Source organism: Acanthisitta chloris, unplaced genomic scaffold (assembly GCF_000695815.1).
Source record: "Acanthisitta chloris isolate BGI_N310 unplaced genomic scaffold, ASM69581v1 scaffold1198, whole genome shotgun sequence".
In the NCBI taxonomy this organism is placed as follows: Eukaryota; Metazoa; Chordata; class Aves; order Passeriformes; family Acanthisittidae; genus Acanthisitta; species Acanthisitta chloris.
This window is the reverse complement of record NW_008688469.1, coordinates 1-26,024: the sequence shown is the minus strand read 5'-3', so window position 1 is coordinate 26,024 and position 26,024 is coordinate 1. Positions and strand designations below refer to the sequence as shown.

The 26,024-nt window shown below is 40.0% G+C and overlaps 1 protein-coding gene across 1 annotated transcript in view; it reads left to right on the top strand.

Moving 5' to 3' along the window:
• LOC103808238 (F-box-like/WD repeat-containing protein TBL1X) overlaps positions 1–19,719 on the top strand; it is an 81,431-nt gene extending 61,712 nt beyond the window's left edge. Inside the window, exons 6-15 of the mRNA XM_009081008.1 lie at positions 686–827; positions 3,423–3,486; positions 3,590–3,687; positions 5,162–5,222; positions 9,647–9,768; positions 11,155–11,229; positions 13,847–13,974; positions 15,098–15,263; positions 16,619–16,720; positions 19,324–19,719. Coding sequence (XP_009079256.1) covers positions 686–827; positions 3,423–3,486; positions 3,590–3,687; positions 5,162–5,222; positions 9,647–9,768; positions 11,155–11,229; positions 13,847–13,974; positions 15,098–15,263; positions 16,619–16,720; positions 19,324–19,350 — 985 coding nt within the window. The 3' untranslated portion in view covers positions 19,351–19,719. The remainder of the gene's footprint in view (positions 1–685; positions 828–3,422; positions 3,487–3,589; positions 3,688–5,161; positions 5,223–9,646; positions 9,769–11,154; positions 11,230–13,846; positions 13,975–15,097; positions 15,264–16,618; positions 16,721–19,323) is intronic.
• Positions 19,720–26,024: the final 6,305 nt, after the last annotated feature.

The window sequence follows — 26,024 nt, the reverse complement described above, 5'->3', positions numbered from 1 at the left end:
GGGCTGTGATCAAATTAAAGGCAGCCTTAAGTTCACCTCCTGCTCCTGCAGTAGCTGTTGGAGCAACCCAGGCAGGACCACTGCAGCACCTTTGGCACTCTACTGGAGCTGCCCCTACCCTGGGCTGCTCCCAGGGCAACACTCCACAGCTCTGCAGGTGCTGACCCTGTGGGCCCTGTCGTGCTGTGCTCAGATCCTGCAGCAGCTTTGGGAACACATGGGGCTCCTTGAGCCTTTAGGAGATCGTGTGCATACTGCTCATGGGAGGCATTTGTGGCTCTGCTGGAGTCTCCTCAGGGTTATGTTTGTAATAGTGAGTTCCCCCAGACTATTCCACTTAATGGTGATCCCAACTATAGGTGTGAAGTGCAAAATGTAGAGAGGAAGTGTATGGATTTTAGGTAAAATTTCCCCGAATCAAGCAAATTATTGTGTGCTTTCAGATGGTAGGTATCATTTAAATATGTCAGCTTTTTTTTTTTAAGTATACAGAGTGAGAAAGATGGTAGGTATCATTTAAATATGTCAGCGGTTTTTTTTAAAGTATACAGAGTGAGAAAAAGTTGAAAGGAAAAAAAAATTGCTTTTTAAAGGCTGTAATGTTTTCACAATGAAAACAGAGGATTTTGCACTGTTTGCTGTGTCAACAAGAAGAGTTTTCATCTCTGTACAATTGCTTTTATAGATCCGGAGACTCAACAGCCAGAATATGGAATCTCAATGAAAACAGCAACAGTGGTTCCACTCAATTAGTTTTGAGGCACTGCATAAGAGAAGGAGGACATGATGTCCCCAGCAATAAGGATGTGACTTCATTGGACTGGAATGTAAGCTAACTTCTAAGACTGTGCATGGTTTTTAACTGTCTAAATTTAATTCAGAGGCAATTTCAGCTGCTGCTCCATATCTTTTATATCTGAGGTGACCAGAAGCTCTGTCCTAACCTACTGACCTCTTGTTTCAAATACTCATAATAGGCTGAACTTTCCCCTACATGCTGTAATTTTCCAGGACTGTTGCCATCTTCAAGCTTAACAGTGATATATTTATATCTCTATTTAAGGAGCATGAGTAAAAATAAACTTAGCTACCTATCAGAACAAAGATTAAACAAGCAGTCTATATAACAATGAAGCCTAATTAATAATGTATTTGCATTTCGTAGTTATTTTGGTGTGTAAGGAGATTAAAGGCAGCAGTGAAGCTTTTTCTCTCGTTGGGCTCTAAAGACCTTCTCTCATTTGACTTATGCTGTTCATAGCAAAATATGTTCACGTTACTTTCTTTATTTTGGTAGGAGCATGTGTAGTCATTCTGCCCCTACCTATACACCTTTTGAGTTAAACTGTCTTGCTTGATCCCTTTTTTACTTTCATCCTGCAAAACCTTGTATGTTAGTTAGTATGTTCCTGCACAGAGAAGGCTGAAGTGAGCAGAGAGGACAGGTATTGTTAAGAATCTCCGGTGTTTGGGCAGTGTCTTTGGGCAGCTCTAAGGCTGCTTCATGTGTCCTTTCTGCCACTAGGCATTGTAAAAAGAACTTAAAAGACCCTGCAGGAACCTTAATTAATTTTGAGTTCATATGCATTCTGTCTGTTTTGCTGATGTTAGTACAGACAGAGTGATCACATTAGTCTTTTTTTTATAGCAAAACAGCTTAAAAATTAAGTACCAGAAAGGATTCTCACCAGTTTTGTAGTCTCAGTTGCTGGCCAGAGAGTAATCTTTACTGCAGTGTTACTGTCCTTCAGGTAAGCTAAGTGCTTCACAGAAGTAAAAGATGAGGCCACTGCACTAGTCAGCGTTCCCCTATATATTTTTTTTTTGCACAATGAAAAAAGTTGGTGAATAGTACAGAAAGTGGAGGTAAATTAGCAAAGCAAATAAAACTCAAGAATGTCCATTACTTGTTTCCTGTGGATATCACAGTGAAGAAAAATAGCTGGGAAAAATGAATTGAGGGTTTGAAAGAATAATTGAAAGAGGAAAACGTGCAATGGGTGTGGGACAGTTATCAGAAAAGTTTTCCAAATCACCTAGAGCATCCTCTAGTATTTCCTGTAGTAAGTAGTTCCTTACCATTGATCACTGGTACTTCACTTGCATAGTGCTATTACTTAAGATACGGAAATGTTCTTAACTCTAACACCTGAAGTGCTTCCAGCTTACTTTGAGTGTTCCAAATAATGTGAATTACCACCAACAAATTTGGATAAACTGTACATCTAGTCCCTGAGCTTTCTTTTCCTTTTCTTTTTGCCCTTCTCACCTTTGTTTTCAGCAGTGATCCAGCTAAGTGCATATCACAGTGAAGTTGGTTTAGGTTTTGATATTTTCCCCCATGCATCACTATAAATTTGAGTCAAATCTGCAACTGCTCTGACTCACTGTTTTTTGGAGGGTTGGAGTGGGCATATGTTTTAAAGGATTATTTTATACTTTTTCCTGATTTTCTATTCATGAAGCTACAAATGCCATCTGCCTTTATTGTTTATTTAGAACCACAATGTAAACCATATTTCTCTGTGAAATTTTCACACTGGTGATACTGAATCACTTCTTCTCTGGTTTATGTGATTTATGTTCTAGTAAGAAAGGTTATTTCTAGATATCATGTTCAGATCATGTCCTTTGGTACCAAGGGTACCAAATCCCATAGATTTAGCTGTCTAAACTAGTCATCAAGATTCACCTCAAGTCATCAGAAACAGAGACTTCGTGCTAGTCTGGGCATAATCTAAAGCAAATGGGATCATGAATTCCACTCCAGAGGTGTCGTTATATGATGCTGTTAGTTATAGAGGGAGACTAGGTTAGACTCCTTAACTAGCTCCTAACTTCTGGATGTCTGGAGATAAATGGGATGAATCTCACTGTTAATCCAGGTGCTGAAATGTTAGAAGACTAAATGCCCAGCTCCAACTGTACAGATCTCTCCAGACTGCAGTCAAGTTTCTTGGTGGTAGACAGCATTTGAAGTGTTAACCATGAGTGTAGGTGGCTTAGGTGTTTAGGTCCTTCATTCAAGTATAGATGCCTGAATTTCACTGAAGTGAGATTTAGTCTGTATTTACATTATCTGTTGATGTATTATAGGCTCTTTAAGTCTAAGAAAGAGTATCTGTTTGTTATTTGGAAGGAGCCTATAGAACTTGTTATGTTTTGTTTTCTCTTTCTAATCTTTTTGATTAAATTACTCTGATGGTGTAGCCCCAGTATTTCTCTGTATGTTAGGGGGTTTTATTTCCTCTGTGCTGTCTGCAGTAATAACCTTTAGTTTAAGTCATAGTATGATCTGTCTCAATGAGTGGACTCAGAATTCCCATAAAACACAATGTGCAAACCTTAAAAAAGAAGAAAAATGTTGGTTGAAATAGATTTCATCTTGTATCAACCTTTGCCATTTCTATATATCCCAACAGAGTGATGGAACACTATTGGCTACAGGCTCATATGATGGTTTTGCAAGAATATGGACAGAAGATGGTAAGTCAAACAACATCTGGTGTTCTTAAACATCAAACAGCAGTGAACTCTAACTTGACTAACTTGTAAACAAATTGTAATAATAACCTTTTCTTTATTTCAGGTAACCTTGCAAGCACCTTAGGTCAACATAAAGGTCCAATATTTGCCCTGAAATGGAACAAAAAGGGGAATTATATTTTAAGTGCTGGCGTTGATAAGGTGAGTTTTCAGAATACATTATTCTGACATATAAATGTGCTGATCAGTGAGCTTGTGCCTCTGAGTTCCTTAAGATTATCTTTTTCTTCTCCAGGCATCCTGGAGAGTTCACTTCTCTTTAATATGCCTTAGGGCATGTGGATTGCATTTTTGAGGCTGCATAAGTGTGTACTATTTTTATGGAAAATATTTTTCTTCGAAGAAAATACGTGTAAAATTGCATCCTAAGTGTGTCTCAGGTAGTTTTATCAACTAACTATTTCCAGGAAGGAAGTGATCTTAAAGATACTGCACCTTTTAGCTCATCTAATTATTGAAACACTTTTATTTGAATAAAATATATATGGCTTCCTCTACAAATATGATAAAAAGGTAGTTGTGAACTCAGAATCAAGAAAAAATAGCAGTTACAGCTGAGTGCACATTAGAGATTAAAATGAGCAGATGACTGATGATGGCAAGCAGAAATCCATTAAAACTGAAACTGGAAAGTACACAGCATTCATCTTGCCTACCTTTAAATGCCTAAAAATTCGATGCATATGTCATCCTTGGCTTCCTTTATAAAATTCAGAGAGAAAAATGGCACTTCCAAGTGATAGGCTACATGGCTTGTGTTCAGTGAGATGCACTGACAGTGCTTCTCTCCAACAGCTGACAGAGGGAGCCTGTGGGAACTAGCTGAGGTTTGTACATCTGATTTGTAGGCTAGATGAATCCCTGTATTTTCATATCCTTGTCATAATAGAAACTTAGTCTTATTCCCTTTCATACTGGCTTATATTCAGCTACACTAGTCTCCCAGTGCTAGTTCCATTATTCTGGCAAATTTACATTCCAAATAAAAGCAGTGATTCTTTAGATGATCCATTATCAGCAAGATGAGGCATCCTCAATTCATTTTCTCAAGTATATGCTCCAAATATATGTCAATTGACAGTTGGCTCAGAAGGTGGGATTGAGCTCTACAGGGCACGTGCTGATGTGTGCTGTGAGTATGGATTAAATCTGTAGTAAGCAAATTGCACTTTAGTCTGTCTCAGCTCAGTGGCAAGTAGTGATGTGTACTCTGCTGATAGATAAACACTTCATTTGTTGGTTTAATTGTTGGAAATGTAGTACAACATGGTTTCAGAGTACAATTCAACTTGCATCTGTGGAAAAAAAGCTTCTTTGAAGAAGAATGCAGAAACAGCTGTAACAAAAGGTTTATTAAAAATATGTAGTGCTGTCTTGTAGCATTACTCAGAGAGAATGTGCCCATTCTTCGTAGGTATATTCCTTCCTCTGTTGGCATGATACTTCTGTATCTACACTTCAGTTTTTTCAGCAGTTTATCACAAAGACTCTCTGTAGTCAGTAGTTTTATCTGTCCATCTTTTAGAATTGCCCCTCGGGGGTGTTGTTCTCTGGGTTTTTTTTCTCTGAGCTGAACAGTTGCTAATCTTTTTTTCCCCCCTTTCTTTGGATGCAGACAACAATAATTTGGGATGCTCACACAGGAGAAGCTAAACAGCAGTTTCCTTTCCATTCAGGTAATTTCTACATAACTCTTGTTCAGAAAATGAAATGCAGTTTTTAATTTTGTCAGTGTAATTTATCATTTTGTAAAAATGTATCTGCCAGAGAAAAGTTTAAATGAAGCTTTTTGTGCTTTAACTGTCCTGGCTTGTGGGTTTATCCTCTTTTCAGAAATGAGTTCTCTGAGAATCAGCTTTGAAAGTCAAACTGATTCTAGGGGATGACTTATACACCAGCTATGCCTACCTAACTGAATGATTCTGTCAGTATCTATGTGCTTGAGTAGTACCAAGTGGTGATTTATGAAGACAATTTTCAGTGGAGGTGTCTGGGATATTTTTTATTATTTCTGCTCCTGTTTCAGTGAAGCTGACTTGAGACAGAAGCAGGCAGATCTCATGCAGCTTGCATTCACCACTGCACTCTTGAAGGTCCTTGGGAATTTCTTAGCTTTTAATTTTGATTAGAAGTTCTTCAGTATTTGCTTTCCCTGACTGTAAGAAGTCAGTTGCCAACCTTGAGTTTCACAACCTTGTTGCATCAAAATTTTACTTGGATGGTCATTTGTATATCAAGAGGACAGGAGGTGTCACAGATACCAAGTAGTCCTGAGTAACAGGCAATCATTGGTGTAATCTGAATTTTACCTGAGGCTAGACTTGTAAGGTGATGGCTGAATTCCTGATCCAAGCTGGCTAAGTTGTCATAGTGAAGAATTTTTAACAGACACAGTCAAACTGAGTTTAAAACCACCAAAACATTCCAGATTCTGATGCCAGAAATTTTTCAGCTTTCTGTGTGTTCAGTGTAACTACTCCATGTTTAAATACAGCAAGCTCTCACAACGTGCTTGATGGTGTTTAAAAACATATTTTACTACTAATTTTAAAACATTAATTTGCACATGGCTTTTCAATTTGATTTTTAGTTGTTCCATTCTCACATTTTCACAGATGTTAATGATATGCAGTAGCACTCAAAGTGGTTATTGAACAGAAGACAGAAAGTGTGTCCATGCACACAGCAAATCATCCTCTGCGTTTTTGTCACTCATCTCAGTTATTAATGCAGCTGTCAGTTGAGAGGAGTTGGTGTCTGATGATAGATTTTTTTCACTGTGGCATTTATTTATCTGTCGTAGCTGTTCCATAACAGCAAACTTTGCACTGTAGAGTGATTTAGTTAATGAGACTTAAGTCTCTGATCCCTAACTATTAATCTAAATAGTTGCAGATTCAGATCTTGGTTGCCCCTTCAGAGTCATTTTTACTGATGTGCAAGCTGTCTTAGCAGTGATGTGCATCAAGGACATATCACTCCATTCCCCTTTTAGCAAGCTGAAAACTTAGCTACATCTTCCAATGCAATATGCCCATGTCCATCTGGATTAATAGAATTTTTTGAAGATTCTTATTACACATCCTGTCTTTGGACCATAAGACACAACTGAAGTGTAGATGTGGAGAAGGTAATATTTTTAATGTTTTTTTAATTATTTCAAATATGTTTTCTCAGAGAAGTAAAGCAGTTAGTTATTAAAGAAACTGTTGATAGTCCAAAAGCACATATCCTACAAAACCCTGTTAAAATCAGTCGGGCTCTGTCCTCACATGATGGAGTCTTTGTCCTCACAAGTCTAAAGCCACGAAGACCTCACCTTGTCCTCTTTGCCTCACTTACTCACCAAAACAAACAGCAAATTCTTTCCATATCTGGAATCTGAAAACCTTGTCTACACAAGGATTAAAGGTGGCATTTTAACAATTAAAAGTCTAGTCTAGACAGAGTACACTTCCTTTGACACATACTTCTTTGAAGTTCACAGATAGTTGGCCTGGGAATAACATAAGTTTTTGTACTCTCAGCTGCTTTACAACAACTGGTTTAGTTTACACCCACATGACAAAACTGATCTTAAAATACCTAAGGAAGGCTTCTTTGTGTAGGTCTTGAAGGCCTCCAGATCACTGGTGTTCCCATGTAACTTTTAAGGTTTTATGGTCAAAATATGTAAGTATGCAGATAAGTAGCTTCTAGGGTTTCATTATTCTTTGCAAAACTATGAGTCATCACAGGGCATTTGATCAAAATATGTATTCACAAAGCTTGCTGTTTTGTTGAAATGGAGTGAAATAATCCAATTTTGACATCTGATAGATGTGAGCTGATGTCTATGCATGCAGGAACAAATTGGTTAAGTGATACTAAAAGAGGTATTTGTATGACCAGGTTTTAGACATCTAGGGGTGTGGTGACAGGACAAGGGGTTAATGGTTTCAAATGGAAAGAGAGTAGGTTAGGAAAAAATTCTTTACTGTGAGGGTGTTGAGGCACTGGAACAGGTTGCCCAGGGAAGCTGTGGATACACCATCCTTGGCAGTGTTCAAAGCCAGTTTGGATGGAGCTCTGAGCAACCTGGTCTAGTCAAAGTTGTCCCTGTACATGCAGAAGGGTTGGAACTAGGTGATCTTTAAGGTCTCTTCCAACCCAGGCCATTCTGTGATCTAAGTGCTCTGAATCATTCCCTACAGTCACTTAACTCTGTCCTCATCTGACCTTCTAATTGTGAATCACACCTAAATTTGTTCAGAAGAAGCTTAAATTAGTGGATATTATTGTAACACTTCTATGACTGGTTTTTATTCTAGCTGCATTTCTTAAGAATTTCTGTTTTTATTAGATGACATTCTAATTGTTATTATGTAATTGGCTATTATCCTGTGGTTTTGGAAACACTTTGGCAATTTGATTAGTCGCATCAAGAAACACATTTGGTTGGGGTTTTTCAGTCCATTTTATGTAGTTATTTATCCAGTAAACATATGATTGAGTACACCAATAAATGAATCAGTATTAATTATCAGCACTCTAAGATTCAAGTTGTGCTGCAGTGTAAATCCATAGCTTTAGGTGCCAATAGCTCTTGGAAAAAGACATTTCAACTCATACATATCATACTAGCTATTAGCCCTGAAGGCATATTGCTGTTAATGCTGATAGATTTTTGTTTGCTCTGAAACAGTATTGCAAAGCTTGCTGCATAAAAATACAATAGGCAGTGAAAGAAACAAAATCCTTTACTGTTTCCTGATCCCCATTCATGTTCATTGAAAAACTCAGAAGTAGCCTGCCTCTCTCACACAAATTTCCTTTATATTTCTGCAACATAATAATTCCTTACCTGTCATACAGAATTATTGAGCTTTTTCATTACTACTGTAAAACAAACTTGTATATGAAACAATTTCAGCCCTCCATTCTCATTTAGAGAGCTACCTGATGGTTCAGAATGTGGATCAGTGTCATTTTGCAGTTCATAGGAATTATAACAGGAAAAGCTATTTCAATGTGACAGGCTTGGCAGAGCAGATACCTTTTCACCTCTGTATTACAAATATATTTTTCTGAATGTATTTGAATAAAGCATTTGATTTCACTTGAATGATAAATTTGCATTATATCTTTGCCAGAAAGAGATTCAACTTTGTTTCTTATGTGCTGGTCTCATTCTGGCCCACTTGCTTCACACAGGAGTGTGAAGATTTCTCTATTTTAGCAAGTCTTGTGTCATCCTCTGGAGGGCAGCTAAACTCTTTCCTGAGGGGGGAAAAAATAAGCAGCAGTCACAGAAACACAAGCAAGCTGTTTGTCAGGAATTCACTCCTGCCATGCTTTTGGTCTGCAGTGTCATCCTGTAAAAATTGTTTTGGGCTTTTTTCCCATACTTTTTGCAAAGTGTGTCTGTTGCAAACAGGCACTAATTACACGTTTATGTTCTATCTGTGTACAAAGTTTCATTAGTTCAGTACTAGTTGAGGTCAAACCCTCTACAGAAACTCTTCCTCTCATTTCAGATCAGCTTAATCAATGTACCTGTCTAAAATGACTCCCCAGCCAAATTAAACTGCCTGTCAGTATTCTTAGTCCACATGCCTGCCCAGAGTGATGGGTTTGTATCAGTGGTTGCCTGACACTAGTGCAAAGGGAGATAGCCACATGCTTCCTCACCCTCCCATGTGTGGTGTCTGGCATTCACAGGAACAGCTTTTCTAACCCAGATGAAATTATCCATGTTTTTTTCTGGATTAGTTTTCTTCCAGTTTCTTCCCTGAACTGGATTACAGAGGGATAAATGCTAGAGATAGCCCTAGAGACATGTGTAGCTGGGAGCAGAAAGAGTGGAGGTAGATTATTTTTTTTTGCCACCTCTTACATAACTTAATCCAAAATATTCTCATACATAGATGCCATGCAGTAGAAAAATTACTTTGTGCCCTTCAGACAGTCCCTGTCAACCCTACAACTGGTAGCAGGTGACAGGCCAAGAACAAGCCTGTAGTCTGTTAGATCCAGATAGGTGGCACAAGGAAAATTATTTGGGATAGCTATTTTCTTTGCTTTGTTCACTGATGTTCCTTCTGTTGTTTGTACTTCACAGCTCCTGCTCTGGATGTAGACTGGCAGAACAACACTACTTTTGCCTCCTGCAGCACTGACATGTGCATTCATGTATGCAGACTTGGCTGTGATCGCCCTGTTAAAACCTTTCAAGGACACACAGTAAGTTTAAGTCCAAAATGTTAGTGACCAAGTCACAGCAGCATGTTCAGTGATGGCAGATGATGTGTTTGCAGGGTGTGTTCTAGCACCAAAGGTGTTCCACCCCATTGCTTCCTGAAAACCATATTCCTTGGGAGTGATTCACTGCCTGTGAGAAGGAATAAAATGTTCTAAATCACTGTAGGAGGCAAAACCTGCAGCTTAAACAATGAGACTGTTTATATGTAGCATGAGCTGCAGACTAAAGGAACATTAATAAATAAGATTCTGTTTTCTGCTGGCTTAGTTTCCTTTAGTAAATGAGAGCTATGAATAAGGAGAAAACAATTTACCCTCAGCCATTGTTCAGTTTTAGAATCAATTTCATCTAATAAGATGTATTTAAGATATATTTCCCCCCTCTTTTCCTGGTGGTATTTAATGACCATCAAAGTTGCTTTTTCTAGCTTTTCTTTGTGAGAAAGACTGCTGTCATATACTGACCTGTAATTTAGCTGCTAACTTCCAGGAAAAATTGTGCATCCAGAGACCTTTATCCTAGTCTATGGTTAAACTGATATTTCATGACAGGTTGTGCATTCCTAGCAGCAGACTGGTGCTTTTTATGATCATATGAAATGCACCGTTTTGCACCTGATCCAAATTCTCACTTCAAATATATGTACACTTGGTTTTAATTATTACTGAAACGTGTAAAATAGATAAAGCAAAACTTAAATATTTTCACTGAGACCCTGAGCTAATTTATGTTTTTGAAAAACAATCTCTCCTTTTTTTATTAAATTATTTTTTCTCCTTATGTATAGCCCTGGAAAAGCATGGAAAACATGGAAATATTGATAGCAAAAGCATTGTACACTATTCAGTATTCCATCCTGGAATTCATTTACAAATACACCTCTCTTTAGAAAGACCAGCATTGTTGTAGAGCTGCAATACTAAGAATTAGGAACTCCACAAAACTTTGGACCCCACCAGTATCAGTATTTTCTGTTGAAAACTTGTGTCTCTGAGTCCACAAAATATTACTGAGAGGAGTGCCTCAATTTTAAAAAGAAGCCAGTGCTGTATCATCTGTCTGTCTGGTTTGAGGGTTTATTTAAATCCTAGCATATGAAAAAGGATATGAGGAACTTTGTGCCAGAGCATGCATCAGAAGACTCATTGTCTGTATTGTTCACAAGCACAAGATGACTCCACTCCAAAATGCCACTTAACTAGCACGTTGGGTAGGCAGCACTGCTTTTGTTCACCCCTAAAAGCACCCAGAGCTGTAATTTGTGGGTGAACTTGTTCCATGCATAAACCTTGAGTGCCCTCTGCTGAGTGCCCAGTACAACGCAGGTAACTGGAATAGTAACTTAACAAAATCACTCTTTATTTCAGAACGAGGTTAATGCAATCAAATGGGACCCATCTGGCATGCTACTAGCATCTTGCTCTGATGATATGACATTAAAGGTAATATAATTTCCATTCTTGCTGTTCAAAAAGTAAGGACAAAAAAATATGTCTATATTTTAATCTTCTCCAGAATGTATCACATAAAACTGCATAAACAACAGTTTCCATTTTGTCCCATGTTTCTTAAAGGCAGTCTGAAAGATTGAACACAGAGAAGCAGGCACAGAGAAAACTGGGACATCCTATCCAAATAAGTGTTACATGACAGATATGTCACTGTCACAGAATAGTCATAGTTGAAATATACACATATATATACACACCTGCTTGCCTGTCAGAAGCAGAAGCCCTATGCTAAGAAGCAGTCTATTGGTTACACTTTGAAAAAGAATATAAAAATACTTTTCTTGCCCTTTGGTGTCTTTTTCTTCTGAAAACAACTCCGTTAGAGCCATATGATTATTCTTTTTTTTTAATAGCCTTGAACTAAGCAATGGGACACAACATATGTATTCAGAGCCCACCAAAAATCTGAATGCTCTCTGAAGGTGCCCACCTTTACTCATTCCCTGTATGGGAAGCTAAGGCAGCTGTGCTGATGATGTACATGCCTTAGTTAGGTACCTGAAGTTGAAAACAACTCCGTTAGAGCCATATGATTATTCTTTTTTTTTAATAGCCTTGAACTAAGCAATGGGACACAACATATGTATTCAGAGCCCACCAAAAATCTGAATGCTCTCTGAAGGTGCCCACCTTTACTCATTCCCTGTATGGGAAGCTAAGGCAGCTGTGCTGATGATGTACATGCCTTAGTTAGGTACCTGAAGTTCAGTGAAAGGCAGCTGTGCTGATGATGTACATGCCACAGTTAGGTACCTGAAGTCGGGTGCAGTGAATCTGTATTCTGGCTCACAGGCAGCATAGGCTGCTTTGCCAGCACACCTGGGCCACTGCTGGTACCAGCACAGTACTGCTAATCCAGGGCAGTGTGGGCTTGCAGAAATACTCTTCACAATAGAGCTTTTCCAGCCCAAATCCCTCTTTCTTATTGTCCTTCCCCAGCTATGTCAAATAAAGGCTATGTCTGTGTAGGAATAGTTGTATGTTACAACAGCAAAGCCCTTCTGCTGGGGCTGTTGATTTAGGCTGGTTCCTTGAATTAAGCAAATGTCCCAGGAAAGATTTGGTTTTCTGGATAGAATTGTACCAGTAATAGTTTCCTCTTAGTATGGGTGTGTTAATTAAGACTCATACTTCTTTCCACTGCTGGTTGACACAGCTGAAGCATGGGACATTTCTAGCATGGAACTGAGACCAGCAGAACTTGCACATGAGAACTAAGTGAGCATCAGTGTTATGAATATTTCCTCTTCATAAGCAGACTGACTTCTGTTCTGTTCTGCTCTGTCTTTGCCATGTACCCACTGGGGTTTTCATCATTCTGGTTTCTAGAAGTATTACTGCAGAGTACTCACAGAACGGGAAATTTACAGAAAATAGGCCTGAAGAGGAGCACCTTGTCTGTCATGCTGCCACAAAGCAGTATTGCTGTAACCATTATCACTGTTTGAACATCCTGACCCAGTGGTAGCACATCTTTTCAGTACCCAGTTGCATGCTGTGTTTTGAAAACCACCGTGGCATGGTGTTATTGGTACCAGTCCAAATTCCTGACCACTGAGTATGGCACAAGAGCTAATGGTTTGCTATCCCTGACCTCACCTGTTTTTAAAAACCTTCCATGATGGAGACTGCAAATGCTCCAAATTCAGGCAAATGCTCTTCTTCCTTTTCCTTTGTAGATCAGTCCTCTCCAACTTCTTTTTCTTCTCTTTTCTTTGGAGTTCACAATATTTTCCTGTGGTTTCTTGGAACATGTTGCTGTTAGCCATAAACATGGCTAAGTTTCATATAGTGTTTCCAAAAGCAGTCTCAGGTACACTGATGGGAATTCATCGTAAGAGTGCATCATTCCTCTCATACTGCAGACTTAAAACAGCTGAGTTAAATCATTGCTACATTTTTGATATATCTCTGAAACTGACTGGCTAAATTTGAGTTATTTTTGCTGATGTGAATCAGCTTCATCTTATTTTCTCAGTTAGCTGAAGAAAGGATGTACTAAATTACCTGTCATCTCTATTGAACATATTCTTCATCTCACACTGAAGTATTTGGCCATGTAGCATGACATAAATAGCTGATTGCCTTCCATCTTCTGTGCTGTTAAAACATGAGGAAGACAAAGAGAGCTCAGGAGGAAAAGACAAATTTTACTGGCATAAGAGAAAATTGCTAGGTTCTAAGCAGTTACTGCAATTTTCTTCTCATTCTTTAAAATGATTGCAGTTGCAATGTGTGGCCACCTTCAAGTTTAACTTCTCTAAATATAGAACTTAAACTTCTGTATGAAAATACAGTTACAGACTATGGGCAGTACAGCTGCTATTTAGTTCTTATCTATTCAGTAAATAGTATTATTTATGTAACCCTCAGAGTTATTCTAATGTGTGTGCCAAATTGCTGCATTCATAAATGAAGTTGATATATATGCATGTAGGTCAAGATTTTAAATAAACAAATGGTAAGAATAACACAGAACTGATATAATTCAGCTGAGAAGAGATTAGTAATGTTGCTATTTTTCCCCTTCATGATTACTCTGACTTAGATTTGGAGTATGAAGCAAGATACCTGTGTACACGATCTTCAGGCTCACAGCAAAGAGATTTATACTATCAAATGGAGCCCTACAGGACCAGGCACCAGCAACCCAAACTCCAACATCATGTTAGCAAGGTAAAAAAGCATATTCCTTTCTCTTGGAATCTGTCCTTCCAAGAAGGATAGTTTTTCTGACATGTAACCCTACTGTGACTTTGCTATCAGTCTTCCTGCAGACAACTCCACTGAAAAGAATCTGTGTTTGTAACTTGGGGTGGATACAAAGGGAGAGGATTTGTGTTTGAAAAAGGAAAGGAAAAAAGAAGGAAGATGGAGTCGTGATATTTAACTTTTTGACTGCCTTGCTAAAAGGGTTGTAAATTTGACATTGCACCTTCACATGCAGCATCAGGTTCTTATGACTGAGACAGGTGGCACCCATTCCACCAGCTGGAATGGTTTATAGCCAGAGTCATGCAGATCACCTGGGCAGATAAGGCAATTTTTATAGCCTTCTTAGCTAACAGAGAAGAGCTTGGATAATCTTTTAAATTTCACTTGAAAATCTGTTCAAGATTCTTCTTTGAGTTAAGGAAATATGTTTACTTGTAGAATGTTAGTTGATGGTGGTACCATGGGACTGTCAAATTTGTTCCTGGTGTATGCAGTTTGGGGAGGAGTTGCATGAAAACTGATTTATTTATTTTACTCCTAAGACTGAGAGTGTACAGAGAAGAACTTCACTTCCTTGGAGTTGTTATTTTAATGTTATTTTTAATACCAGTTATTTCCTTTGCCTTTTTCTAAGACCATGTTTTGGGATGTAGATGGAGTTTACTAAAAGCCAGCACTGAAATAAAGTGAAAAGAACCACAGCTCTAGAGAATTACAGAATGCTAATTCATTACATTATGGGAATCCATTAAGAGTAAGATCTCTCTGGAACCATTTATGATGCTAATGGCAATATATATTTGACCTTTCTCAATAATAGCAGGTAGAATTTCAAAAGGAAGGAGCTTGGCCCTCTTAGGGCTGTATACAGCACACCTAGATAAGCCCAGAGGTATATTTAGTTCTACAGTTATAGTTCTTGTCATCAAAAAACCATAAAGACTGTGGTACACTTTGAAACACTATGTCTTGCTTAGCCAAGGGAAAAAAACCTGTGGTATTCTCTTGTAATGTTTACAGTCTTAGACTTCAAATTGATTAACACCCAAATTATTACATTTCTGTGTTTGAATGCTTCTTGCAGTGCTTCGTTCGATTCCACTGTTCGGCTGTGGGACGTTGATCGAGGAGTTTGCATCCACACATTAACAAAGCATCAAGAGCCTGTCTACAGTGTAGCTTTTAGTCCTGATGGAAAATATCTAGCCAGTGGGTCCTTTGACAAATGTGTCCATATATGGAATACTCAGGTACTGTTTTGTGAAGCACATCTGGTTTAGACAACACATTAATAGCAAAAGCTTAAATGGAAAATGTATGTAACTCTGTTGTGTATGACCTGCCAGCCAAGGTGAACCTGATTATATTGGCTGATACACATCATAACAGTTGAGTCACTCAGGTGCTGTGAGGTGACTGTCCAGTACATTTCTGCTCAGTCTTTGTCTGCTAAAATGCCTAGCATGCATGAGAATAAGTATGTCATGTTGGGTCATCAGCTTCGTGAAGCAAAGTTGTGGATTGATTCTTAGCTATTTCTAAGGAGACCAGTAGAAATTTGTTGTGGTTTAACCTCAGCCAGCAACCAAACACCATGCAGCTGCTCACTCCCTCCCCCACCAGTGGGATGGGGGAGAGAATCAGAAGGGTAAAAGCTAGGAAAACTCGTGGGTTGAAATAAAGACAGTTTAATAGGGAAAACAAAAGCCACACACAAGCAAAGCAAAACAAGTCATTCACTGCTTCCCACAGACAGGAGGTGTTCAGCACCTCCAGGAGAGCAGGGCCCATCACATGTAACAGTTCCTTGGGACCACAAACACCATCACTCCAAACATCCCCCACTTCCTCCTTCTTCCCCCCACTTCATATACTGAGCATGATATCATATGGTATGGAATATCCCTTTGGTCAGTTTGGGTCCTGGCTGTGTCCTCTTCCAATCTCCCATGCACTCCCAACTTCCTTGCCAGTGTGGCAGTACAAAAAGCAGAAGAGACCTTAGCTCTGTGTAAGCTCAGCAATAACATAAACATGTCTATATTACCATCCACAGCACAAATCCAAGACATAGCCCCATACTAGCCACTGTGAAGAAAGTTAACTACCCCAGCCAAAACCAGCACAAAATTTTAAGAATTTCTGCTTTTATCTAGTTACAAGCTGAGTTCAACTGTGAGTCTGATTCTCCTGGCATGTACTTTGTGAAGAGGGGATCATAGATACAAAGGCTGGGGACGGGTGAAAAGTGGAACATCATAGTTCCACAGATTTAATTCTGGAAACTGATGCCTCACAACCTCAATTAGCAACAAACTTTAGAGAAGACCACATCAGCCTAAGTGCCCAGGCCTTTACTGTTAGAGAGTTGACAAAAACAGATATTTAAGAGTCCTACTGTAAATTGCTTTCTGGAGGAACCTGTTGCTCTTCATTATCAAAGACCAGTTTCCTAACTTCAGCACCTTCTGGATATGGCCATAGCTGGGCGATGTGTAAATCTTCCCCTTGCTACCATTCTCTTCTTTTGAACGTAGTGCCACGGGACAGAGAAAAAATAAGGAAACTTCTGTATCAAATGTCTGCGTGCTGTTTTGCTTTGTAGAGTGGAACTCTAGTACATAGCTACAGAGGCACTGGGGGCATCTTTGAAGTCTGCTGGAATGCTAGAGGAGACAAAGTGGGAGCAAGCGCATCAGATGGATCGGTAAGGATCTTTAAACATTGTCAAGGTTGGGTGGGCATTTCTTTTCTGGGGACAGTCAACAAAAAACATGCACACTATATTAGATCCTCCTGTGGACAGAGCTGAAGGTGTAGGCAGCTCAAGACTTAAATAAGTAGCTCTGTGTAGTACATTAAAAAAGCTCTTGCTTTGAAAGGTTTTTGAATACTCGGAGGTGGTGTGGAACAGGTGAATACTGCTGAAGACAGGACTGACTTTTAAACACATACTTGGCAAGAACAACAGCAGTATTGTTTCTGTCATCATCTCATCTGTCAATTTTTATTGGAGATCAGATTGCAGCAGTTAACTCTCTAACAAACAGTGGGGCTTTCTGAGTTTGATCCCACAGAAGTTCATCCTTGAATAGGAGTAGCTAAGGAAGGAATTTTTCAGCATGATGCCCAAAGATTTCACCATGTGGTAAAGGAGAAATATTACCCTGGAGATACTGATTATTCATTACTATTTTTGCTGTTAAAGTTACTTTAAAAAAAATCTGTTGTAGTATGGTACTCCCAGTTGACTCTGATGCTGTGAGGGATCTGCTGCTCCAGCTGGATCCATACAAATCTAAGGAGCCTGATGGGATTTGTCCTATAATGCTTAAGGAGTTGGCTGAGGTCATTGCAAGGCCTCTCTCGATGATTTTTCAAAGGTCTTGGGAATCTGGAGAGGTCCCACTTGACTGGAAGTTGGCTAATGCTGCCCTGATTTTCAAAAAGGGCAGGAAGGATGACCCTGGTAACTACAGGCCTATTAGCTTCACTTCTCTACCTGGTAAGATCATGGAAAAAATTATCCTGGAAGGTATTGAAAAACACCTGAAGGATAATGCAATCATTGGACATAGCCAGCATGGCTTCATGAGGGGGAAGTCCTGCGTGTCAAACCTTATTTCCTTTTATGACAAGGTAACCCACCTAGCTGATCAGGGGAAACCAGTTGATGTAATCTGTTTAGATCTCAGTAAAGCTTTCAATACCATTTCTCGACAAAATGTCCAGCATAAAACTGGACAAACACACTATGTGATGGGTGAGCAACTGGCTTCAGGTGCAAAGGGTTATGGTAAATGGGATTACATCAGGCTCGGGACCAGTCTCTAGTGGGTTCCACAGGGCTCCATCTTATACCCACTGCTCATTGATATCTTCATAAATGACTTGGATGCAGGACTTGAATGTCTGTTCGGTAAATTTGCAGATGATAAATTGAGCAGAGCTGTTGACTCCCTTGAAGGCAGAGAGGCCTTGCAGAGACACCTAGACAGATTAAAGGGCTGAACAATCACCAACTCTATGACATTTAACAAGGGCAAGTGCCAGATTCTGCACCTGGGATGGGACAACCCTGGCTGTACATACGGAGTGAGGAATGAGATGCTGGAAAGTTGAATATGAGTCAACAGTGTGCCCTCACACTCAGGAGGGTCAGCTGTTGTCCTGAGGTGCATCAGGCAAGGCATTGCCAGCTGGTTGAGGGAGGTGATTGTCCTGCTCTACTCTGTGCTGGTGCAGCCTCACCTTGAATATTGTGTGCTCCACAGTATAAGAAAGATGTTAAGTTATTAGAGTGTCCAAATGAAGGCAGCAAAGATGGTGAAGGGCCTTGAGGAGAAGCCATATGAGGAGTGGCTGAGGTCACTTGGTCTGTTTGGTCTGGAGAAGAGGAAACTGGGGGGAAACCTCATTGCTGTATATAACTTCCTCATGAAAGGAAGTGAAGGGGCAGGCACTGACCTCTTCTCTCTGGCAACCAGTGACAGGACCCAAGGGAATGGTCTGAAGTTGTGTCAGGGGAGATTTAGGCTGGATATTAAAAAATTATTCTTCACCCAGAGGGTGGTTGGGTACCAGAACAGGCTTCCCAGAGGAGCTGTCACAGCACTAAGACTGACAGAGCTCAAGAGGCATTTGGACAATGCTCTCAGTCACGTGGTGTGATTGTCAGGGATGTCCTGTGCTGGGCCAAGAGTTGGACTTGGATGATCCTCAAGAGTCCCTTACAACTCTGATTATTCTGTGATTCTGTGATGGTCAGCTTGGGAAGGACACACACAGATGGCTGGCATAACTACTTTAGAGCAGTACTTCTCAACTGGTTTTAACAGAAAGCACCCTGTGACAGTGATTCAGTTACTGGAGCTTACTTGTGCCATCTCAGACAGTGCCATACCTGCCTTCCAACAGCTGCTCCAGATGAGCACTTGTCCACTCTAGCTCCTGTGTCATGCCTGCCAAGCATGCATCTGTTTTGGATATATTTCAGAAGTGGAAATGAACATTATGTTTAGACAACTGAATAGATCCCATAGTATTATCTGGGATGTGCCACTGAAATGTTTGTCTGTAATCCAGTGAAAGCCCAGCTAAATATTGAATGTGTGGGTTTCACTTGGGTCTTCTCTCGTGTTGGTTTGTTCCTTTACTTACCTGCGTGTGAACAGGTACTTGAGACAGGCTGATTTGAAGCCACGGGGTGTAACATCCAGCTGGCTGATCAGCCTGTGTATGGGGCCCTATATGAACAGGATTTCCACATCACCTTCAAGAATGGTTCTTAACTGGGTCTTTTCTCTGTAGGTTTGTGTTCTAGATCTGCGGAAGTAAAGTGAAATGTTTTAGAAGAAATTTCAAATGGACCAGCAGTGAATGTGTGGGGAGAAGCACTCTTCAAAACTATTCTGAACAGCTCCAGAACTGTATGAACTTGAACAAAGTTAGAGTGTACCGTGAAACCAACTCTCCCTGGCCACAGGTGACTAGTATTTTGTCCGTAACCTTCATCAAGGAGTAAAACCACAGTCACTTCAGAGGGGGAGGGAATGGTTTCCACCTGGAACATTCAGCCTTGGAAGCATGAAGCCACCAGCTAGGCATTGCACTGTTTGGTTTGCGTCTGAGAACTTGCTCTGATGGCTGGGAATAAAAAGCTGTGCCAAAAAAAATTAATTAAAAAAAAAAAAAAAGAAAAAAAAAAGAAAAATGCTGTGATAAACCAAAAGGGAAAAAAAATCCTCCTCCATGCGGTGTTGTATTTTTTCCTTCCAATTTGGACACTACAGTTGCTCTCCCAAAGGACGTTCAAAGACCAGTTTGTACTGATGAAATGCTCAACTTTGTAATCACAACACTTTCTATTTTCTAGACTACTTTTTTTGTTCAGTGGTTTTTCTATCAGCTGGAATATTACAGCCTGGAGATCCCAGGCTTAGGATGAAACTTTTGTTTTCCTTTTATTTCTCCCTTCCACTCCCAACTTCTCCTTCGGTTTTTTTTTCTCCTCTTTCTTTTTGCCCTTTTTTATTCTTTTTTTCCCTGTATGCCCATAGTAGATGCAGCCAGGTGGACATGACAATGAAAATTTTTGACAGACTGCTTCTCCTCTCTTCTCTCTCTTCCTTTTCCTTTCTTTCTCTCCGTTTAAAAGAAAAAAGAATCCTCCATGCTTCAGATCTTAGCGTCTCAAGGGCACTTTCAGCAAATTGTGTAATAAGTGCTTTATATAAGAATGCAGTGCTGGGGAAGATTTTTACAGGAGAAAGATGACTTTTAACAGAAAGAACCCAGTGTATTTTTGGAAAAAAAATATTTTTTATGTTAAACAGTTTTAAAAGCCTAAAATGGCCACCAAATGTAGACCAGTTGTGTAATTCAAGCAAAAAGAATGATACAGAGTCCAGGGAACATGAAAGGTGCAGTATCCTTTTTCTTTTCTCTCTCAAAAAGTGCTGTAAGAAAAAATGCCATTTGATACGGTTAAATGCCAGTCCTTTACTAAGAGTCCTCTTCCAGCAGCCAGACATTTATATAGTCTCATTTCATTTTTGTGTCTGTTTGATGATGTACACTTATTAAAAGAGATTCATAAGTTTGAGGCTATAAATATAGCATTCATTTTCTCAAGTCCCTATTTTTATTTGTTTTCAGTAACCAGGAGAAAATGCTTGTGTATCTTCTTTCCTCTAGAGATAGTTAAAATTTTGACACAACATGGCTTTGGCTGCCTGTGGCTGTGCTGAGCAGCCCTGTCTTCCTCTATTCATCCCACTCAGCTGTTTCTATTCCAGGAAGTCAGTGGGGTTTTGCCACTGACTTAATGAGACCTGTTGAACTGAAATATACTGACTGCATCTGTCACTGTTGAGGAATGGACTCTTGCCAAGCTCCTGGCCATCCATGGACCACACACACCAAGAAGCAGGATTTTCCATTGCACCTGGTGGCATGTGGTGCTGCTGTCACCCTGAGCCACATGCAACTTGGGAAGTTCTGGGTCTGTGCTTGGAGGCTCACTGTCTGACCAAACAGGTTTGGCCTTGAGGGTGTCCTCAGTGCGGTGCTAGAAGACAACCTCAACTTCTCCATTAGGTGAGGACATCATAAAGGATATATAAATTATATCTCGGCATATTTACCACTATAAAGTTATGGTGGGTGAAATGATCAGAATGACAACAGACACTTCCAAAGCATCACCTATCCACTTCGGGCAAGATTTCCTTACTACAACACTGACACCTGCACAGGTGCCAACTGAAGACTACATTACTTTAAGAGCAAACGATGGATGCAAAGCAGGACACAGAGGCAGAGTTTACTGAAAGTGCTGTAAACTGTAAGGCAGCCTTGGGGTGGTGGCAGCTGTTACTTAGATCCTCAGACCTGGCCGAGTCAAACAGGCTTCCTCCCTAGCCCACAGACCAGGTTAGGATCTGTAGAAGAGAGAACAAGCAGTGAACCTCTTAAGATATGTAGTACCTTCTGCTGCAGCACAGCATCTTTGCTTTGATTTGACCACAGCTGCTGAAGTGGTGGTTTACTCTGAGCAAATCCAGAGGCCTGGGGCTGAACGGGTCGTATAAGACCTGCTGAGCACCATGGCATCATCATGGAATCTGTATGCCACTTCTTTCTCCTGAGTTTTCTGCTCTTTATGCTTGCATCTTAGTCCTTCCAGTGGAACTAACCACTGGCAGCTTCAGCTGCACTTCTAAAGGTACACCTTTGGAAAAGAGTAAAGAGCAGAAAGGAATAACTGCTAAAAGTGTTACTCAGTCCTGAGGTGAAAACAGTTACGTGTCTATTTGGTTATAAATGTCAGTTAGGCTTGTTTGTAACTTATCTCAAATATTTGGATGTTAGCAGATATCAAGGGTCAGTTCTGGTGTTAAATGGATTTAAGTGTTGGTTTCAGTTTTCTGCTCCAAGAGCATGGGCTGTAGGTCATCACGTAGCAGTTTTGCACTGTTTTATAATAACCACGTGTGCCTACTAATTTGAAATCACAACTTCTAAAAAAAAAAAAAAGAAGACTACTTGCTCAAAGAGAGACTTGAATTTGAATACAAAGGCTTAATGAGGTTTTATAAAGCACGGTTGGGTCAATGATTTGATTACAGTCATTGCATGTACACAGTTAACTTCCTAAGCTGCTTTTGGGTGGCAATTCTGAGAATAACAGGCAGAAGTTGGCAGTCTGTGGGCAGCAGAGCAGTGGAGGGCAGCGCTGATGGGGCTCTGGCCTTGCTTCTGTCCCTTGAGTGACACATGAATAGGCCAGACCTCGGGAATCGAAGAGATGAGGTTGCTCAATCCGAGTTCAGCAACACTACATGACTGGCTGGTTGTGTAGACTGTGGCTCATAGTTGCTCCCAGAATAGCTACTGTGGATAACTGGGTAGTGTCCATGATGCCTGTTTCTTTTTCCATTTTTTAATTTGTCAGAACACCACTTTTCTTCTGCCCACCTACATAGAGGCAAGAAGCCAAAAGAGACAAAACTTGAAAATCTGTTGGTTTGCAAAGCCCATGTGTGAGAGGAGGCTGCTGCTCCAGGGAGTTTTATATATGGACCATCAGATTTAAAAGCAACATATGTAAGGAGCTAAGAAAATTCACCTTTCTTCCCTTCTCCAAGATCTTAAAGACTGGAAAATCCTAAAAGATGCTGCACTACATAGTTTTCAGCTAAAATGAAAGCAGCTATTAAAGAAGACAGGTACCATTGGAAAGGTTAATCCTAGCCTAAGAAGATGGTTTCTTTAGGACATGGGCAGTGGAGAGAGGCTTTGCCAGGCTGTGGTTCAAGGTGAACATCTCAGCATAGACCTACAGACCTGCCCTCATGGGAGCTCTTACTTTCCTTAACCACAGCCATGTGGCATTTGCCCAGCTGGTGGAACCTTTCTGCAACTCCCCTGCAGCAGAACAGATTGAAACAGCAGGCTGGAGGACTTCCTTTTTTCATAAAAATGTTCTTGATAATTTTGTTTATAGTTTTTTTTGTAACAGAGGAGAAACAGATAAACCTAAGTGACCAAACGGGATTGTGAAACTCTCCGGAGACTTGCTGGATTTTTACCAATCCTGGCTGTCTGGAACTGGCTTTGAAGTGAAAAAAACCCAGTTTCTGAAAAACCACTCTACTCTGTGGGTTAGAAGGATACTGAATCTTTTATGTAGAAAACACTGGGTCCCTTATGGGGCAATAAAGGGCCTGACTTACAGGGTTATACACACATTAACCCCATGCTACATCTTAGAAATTTCCTTTTAATTTGTTTTAAAAAAAAAAAAAGAAAAAAATAGCTAATTTTAGAGCCAAGTGAAGTGCACTTTGTCAAATGTAAGGGTCTGCTTTGTTTTTGGGTTTCTTTTTCTTTTTCCCTTTTTATTTTTTCCTCCGTTTTTTCCTCTTACTGCCTTTTTAAAAGATGTGGTTCTTTGTCAATTGCAGAAATGTTCTTTCAGCCACTCACTGAAATCCTGAATTCTGGCTTCTGCAGTTTTTATTGTCTGTGTCAGACTTGCAGCCAGACTTGGTTCTCATTTCAGCATTTCCCAGGTTCTGTTGAAACAACATCAACCCTTGTTTTGTTTCTCCCCCACCCACACTTTCTTCAAATTCACCTTGTGTATTGTAGCTCATTTGTTTTAAGGAGAGAATCAACAGATCATATTCAGTGTCTTGAATAAATTGCTATATTTTGATATTAGAGAATTCTGTGCGTGTTGTTCCTTATTCTTTTCTGGCTGTTTTGCATCCTGTGCTGAAGAGCTGGGGTTGGGTGACGTAAGTTGTGATGTGGTGTCACAACTGTGGCTGTGGCTGTATAAAGATCATGGCAATGGGTTCGTAGGGTTTTGTAATACACAGGACATGGAAGCTTTATCCTTTACTTTATTACAGATTGCCATTAGCAAGTACACAGTATTGACAAAAGCAAATATGTATGTGTATATAAAGCTATTGCAAAGTATTGTCAGCAAGCATTGATATAGCAACAGTGATACAGCAGCAATTAATTTATAGCAACAATCAATTATAGCAGCACCCAATAGTAGCTGCAATGAAGTGTATATATGTGTGTGTGTATATATATTTATAATACATAAAATATTACAGGTTACAGCTAAGTTATTACTAGTGAAGCAAACTCACCAATAATGCTACAGCAGATACACTTACAAGAGGTTACTTACATGTGTGATGTGGCACCAAGCTCATTAGATCTCAGAAAGAGCCCAGCCATCCCAGACCAGCCCCAGACATGGGCTCAGTGGGGGAACAGTAAAACAAGAGGCAAAGTCTCCCTTCAAAGGTGATCCATGTCCCAAAGTTTGGAGTCAGCAAGGTGTCCCCAAAGAGGGTCCAAGGTCTTGCAGAACAAACTCATGCAGACCTGTTTAGGAAAGGGACAAGTGTATGCAGTGTGGGAAGAGAGGGAGAGGCTAATTTGGACAGAAAGTCATTTCTATATCATAGACATAAGAGGGTGTAGGATACCACCACTTCAAGCAGCCAGTGGATGCTGTTCATTTCTGGTTTCACCTGGAACAGCCAACAGATTATGATTTCCATTCTATTCTGGGACTTTTCCTGTTCTTGCAGTTAGGACAGCCAATGGCAGTTACCAATACATGCTTTCTCAGGATGTTTTCCCCCTTTTTTTCCCAGACTGCTTTTCAGCTTTTCAGATGGTGTTACTATTGCAGTTCCTTGGGTTTGCACTTTCTGAGGGTATTTCAGGATGTCTCTGATTTCTAGGTGCCCAGCTGCACTTTAGAGATGCTGGCTGTGCTTCTCAAGGATGCTTCTGGTCCCCATGCTCACAGCCCCCAGGCTGGCAGGCAATTTTGGTCTCAGAATTTCAGCAGACATCTGTTCAGTGCTTTTTCCCTTTTAACCAGGTCACCTTTATGGCTGCTCTCATCATGTGCTTGTGGTTCGATTTTATTTCCTCTCATGCTGCATTTATTGGAAATCTATACAGCTGGTAAGGAATCAATTTGAGTAAGACTGGGTTGAAATACTTTTGGAAAGTTACCTTTAAAAAAGTTTCCTGCAAAGGGTGTTTCTCCATATGAAATAAATTGGACTGCAGTTTTGGTCAAAGTAAATTGTTAAATTTTCTTCAAGCTGTCAAGGCTAAAATTCAACCTTGCTTGAGCATTTGGAAGTTTTTGGATGGCATCACAATCACCCCCTCTGTCAGGAGCTCCCGTGGGCACCTTGTCACAGCTCCTCTCTCTGCTTGGGACTCATGGCACTGACACCTCAAAGGATACAGGGGGAGGGGAGTGTCTAGCTTTAACAGGCTGAATGTTGTGTGGTTTTTAGTTGGGTTTTATTCCCACAAAATGGTATCCATGGTACTTAGTGGGGAAACAGCATTTTTGCTTTGTGACCATGTAACAGGCTGACCCATTGACCTAAGCTAAGGCTGAAAGATTTTCAACCTTCAAAAGGAATTAGTACCCAGAAGAAACACAGTCCTGTGTGTCACATCATCTAGTTTTTAGGTGTTTAAGGACATAGAGCATTAAAGTTAAGAATGATACATAACATTTGGGAAGACACAGGTGCTAGAGAAACTGGTGTGCTGATGATGAGCACCTTGCCACATCATCAGATACTCAAAAAGAGAAAGTAATGTCCTTGTGTGACATTTGTGTCAGTTCATCCTCTGAAACATGCACAGCATTAATGTACCATTAGGACAAATATGTTTGCTCAGCTCACACGAGACTAGGAACCACCAACATTCTTCATAACAGCTCCTCAGAATAAAGAATGTGATAGCCAAGGAGGCAGCCACAGCTCCATGGGGCTGCAGCTTAGGAGACAGTGCAATAGAAAAGCTCTCACTTTATCTGCTTCTTAAATGCTATGTGATGGTCCTATTTTTAGTCCTGTCATTTGAGGCATATGTCAAGAAAATGTGTTATTGTCAAACTAAAATTGTAGGTTAGTTTTCCTTTATTTATCCTATATATATAT